The 1963-nt window shown below is 45.6% G+C and overlaps 1 protein-coding gene across 1 annotated transcript in view; it reads right to left on the bottom strand.

Moving 5' to 3' along the window:
* Window positions 1-694: 694 nt before the first annotated feature.
* LOC103763248 (schwannomin-interacting protein 1) overlaps window positions 695-1963 on the bottom strand; it is a 9837-nt gene continuing 8568 nt past the window's right edge. The window contains exons 6-7 of the mRNA XM_008929990.3: window positions 1763-1856; window positions 695-1330 (exon numbers count right to left, since the gene is read on the bottom strand). Of these exons, the coding sequence (XP_008928238.2) occupies window positions 1279-1330; window positions 1763-1856 (146 nt within the window). The 3' untranslated portion in view covers window positions 695-1278. The remainder of the gene's footprint in view (window positions 1331-1762; window positions 1857-1963) is intronic.

Genomic DNA, 1963 nt, shown 5'->3' with positions numbered 1-1963 from the left:
AAAAAAAAAAAAAAAAGAAAAAGAAAGGGGGGAAAAAAAGTCATTTAATAAAATCCATCCTTGGCAGGGGATGAAATTTTAATGCAGCTCAGGCTTTGTGAAAACAGCCTGAATAAGTCATCAGGCAGAGCCTTGGCTGAGATGGATTTGCCCCCGAGGAAATGAGAATTAAAAGGTAAAAAGCTGGGGGGAGCAACACACACGTCTGCTGTGGCTTAGGAAGGGGGTGGCTGGGCTTTAAATCAAAGAAAAGAAGGATGGAGACAGATTTATTGGTGTCCCAGTGTCCCCCATCCTGGACAACTCGGCTCTGAATGGGAGCTCAGCCCAAAGGCAGAGGGGGAAATTCCATATTTAATACATTTAATGTGCTGCTTGGATTTTGCACGTAGATTATTTTGTTCATTTCTGACATTGGCAGGTCATTTAAATCTTTAGCCCAGACAATAAAACATAAAAAAAAAGCCATCTAAGGTGTGTTCCTGCTGATGCCAACAACCATCACAACATGAGGGCTGGGTGGTGCTGCAGAAGAGTCTCTCAGGTCCCCGTCACACACAATTCTGAACCTCCAAATAAATAACTCGACAAAAATCCTCTCTTGTCACGTGATCAGCAAAAAAAAAATGGTGATGACAGCTCAGGAATTGCACATTCACCCCACCAAAATCAACCAGTCGGCACCAAAAAGACGTGTCATATGAAACAAGTTTTTTCCTTTTTATTTTACAGCTTTATACATAAAACTTTCAACTCTCTGAACCCGACCGAGTGTTAATAGCACATCTAAAAATGAATGTCAGGTAGTCAACATTCACAAAATGTTGAGAACTGATTAAAATATACAGATTACTGAAAGCTACAACTTCACTACGAGGCAGGCATGTATTTTTTTTTTTTGACTTGTATAGCACCGTCAAGTACAGTTTTCTTTATTTTAAAACTACAGTGAAGAATAAAAAAGTAGTCAATGGGAAAAAAATATCATTCAACCAAAAAAAAAATCTCTAAACAAACAAAAATAAAGTTAAACTACCCTCTCTTCTCGCCCATGGTTTTATAATGTTATAAGTACTGTACAGGGTTTTTTTTGTAATAATATTATTAAAATGCCTGATATTTAGTGGCACGAGTAAAAAAATTAAAATAAATTAAGAAGCAGAGGCCAATCACCGACATAAAGCTTCAGACATGGTCATGGACTAACACTGGATTCCTGGGACACGGACAGCAGCAGGATGAGGGCTCTCTCCAGCTCTGCTCCCGGCGTTCCCGGCTTCACTTGGCCGGCATCTTCTCTGCCATGTGCTTCTGCTGGCTCTCAGCGTGCCTGGGGAGGGAAGGGGCCGTTATTCCCTGCTCCAAGGGAAGATGGAAAGCCAAACCCACCCAGGGTTGTGTTCCAAGGGGAATCCACAGGGCTCGGGTGATGAACAGAGAGCTGTGTTTTCTGGGAGCGAGGGATGTGCAGTCTCTGCCCAGGGACTGGAAGGGGGGCACACGGCAAGGAAAGCCCCTTTGGGGTTTCTCCAAAACCTGCAGTGGTTTTGGCTCAGCTGGGATTTTTTTCCTCCTCTCTCACAGGGAAGCCCGACACCTGTGTCCCCAAACGTGGCAAAGGGGACAGGCAGTGTCCCTAAATAACACGGGGATGGGACAGGCAGTGACCCCAAACAATGTGGGGATGGGACAGGCAGTGACCCCAAAAACATGGGGATGGGGACAGGCAGTGCCCCCAAACACCCCGAGGAGCCTCCCTGACCTGGTGAGATCCTCGATGTCCACCAGCATGGCATCCTGCTCCGTGTGCAGCTCGTCCCGGATCAGTAGCAGCTGCACCAGCTCCTCGTTCAAGCCTGGAGCAAGGAGAGAAAAGAGGGGAGATTGTGATTTCCTGGGAAACCCCAGTTTGGGACCTGGACATCAACATTCCCCACATCTGCACAGCTTTTAAAGCCCTCCA

This window comes from Manacus vitellinus, unplaced genomic scaffold (genome assembly GCF_001715985.3).
Source record: "Manacus vitellinus isolate BGI_N305 unplaced genomic scaffold, ASM171598v3 scaffold_45_pilon, whole genome shotgun sequence".
Taxonomy (NCBI): domain Eukaryota; kingdom Metazoa; phylum Chordata; class Aves; order Passeriformes; family Pipridae; genus Manacus; species Manacus vitellinus.
The sequence above is the reverse complement of the archived record's forward strand: the minus strand, read 5'-3'. Positions and strand labels throughout refer to the sequence as shown.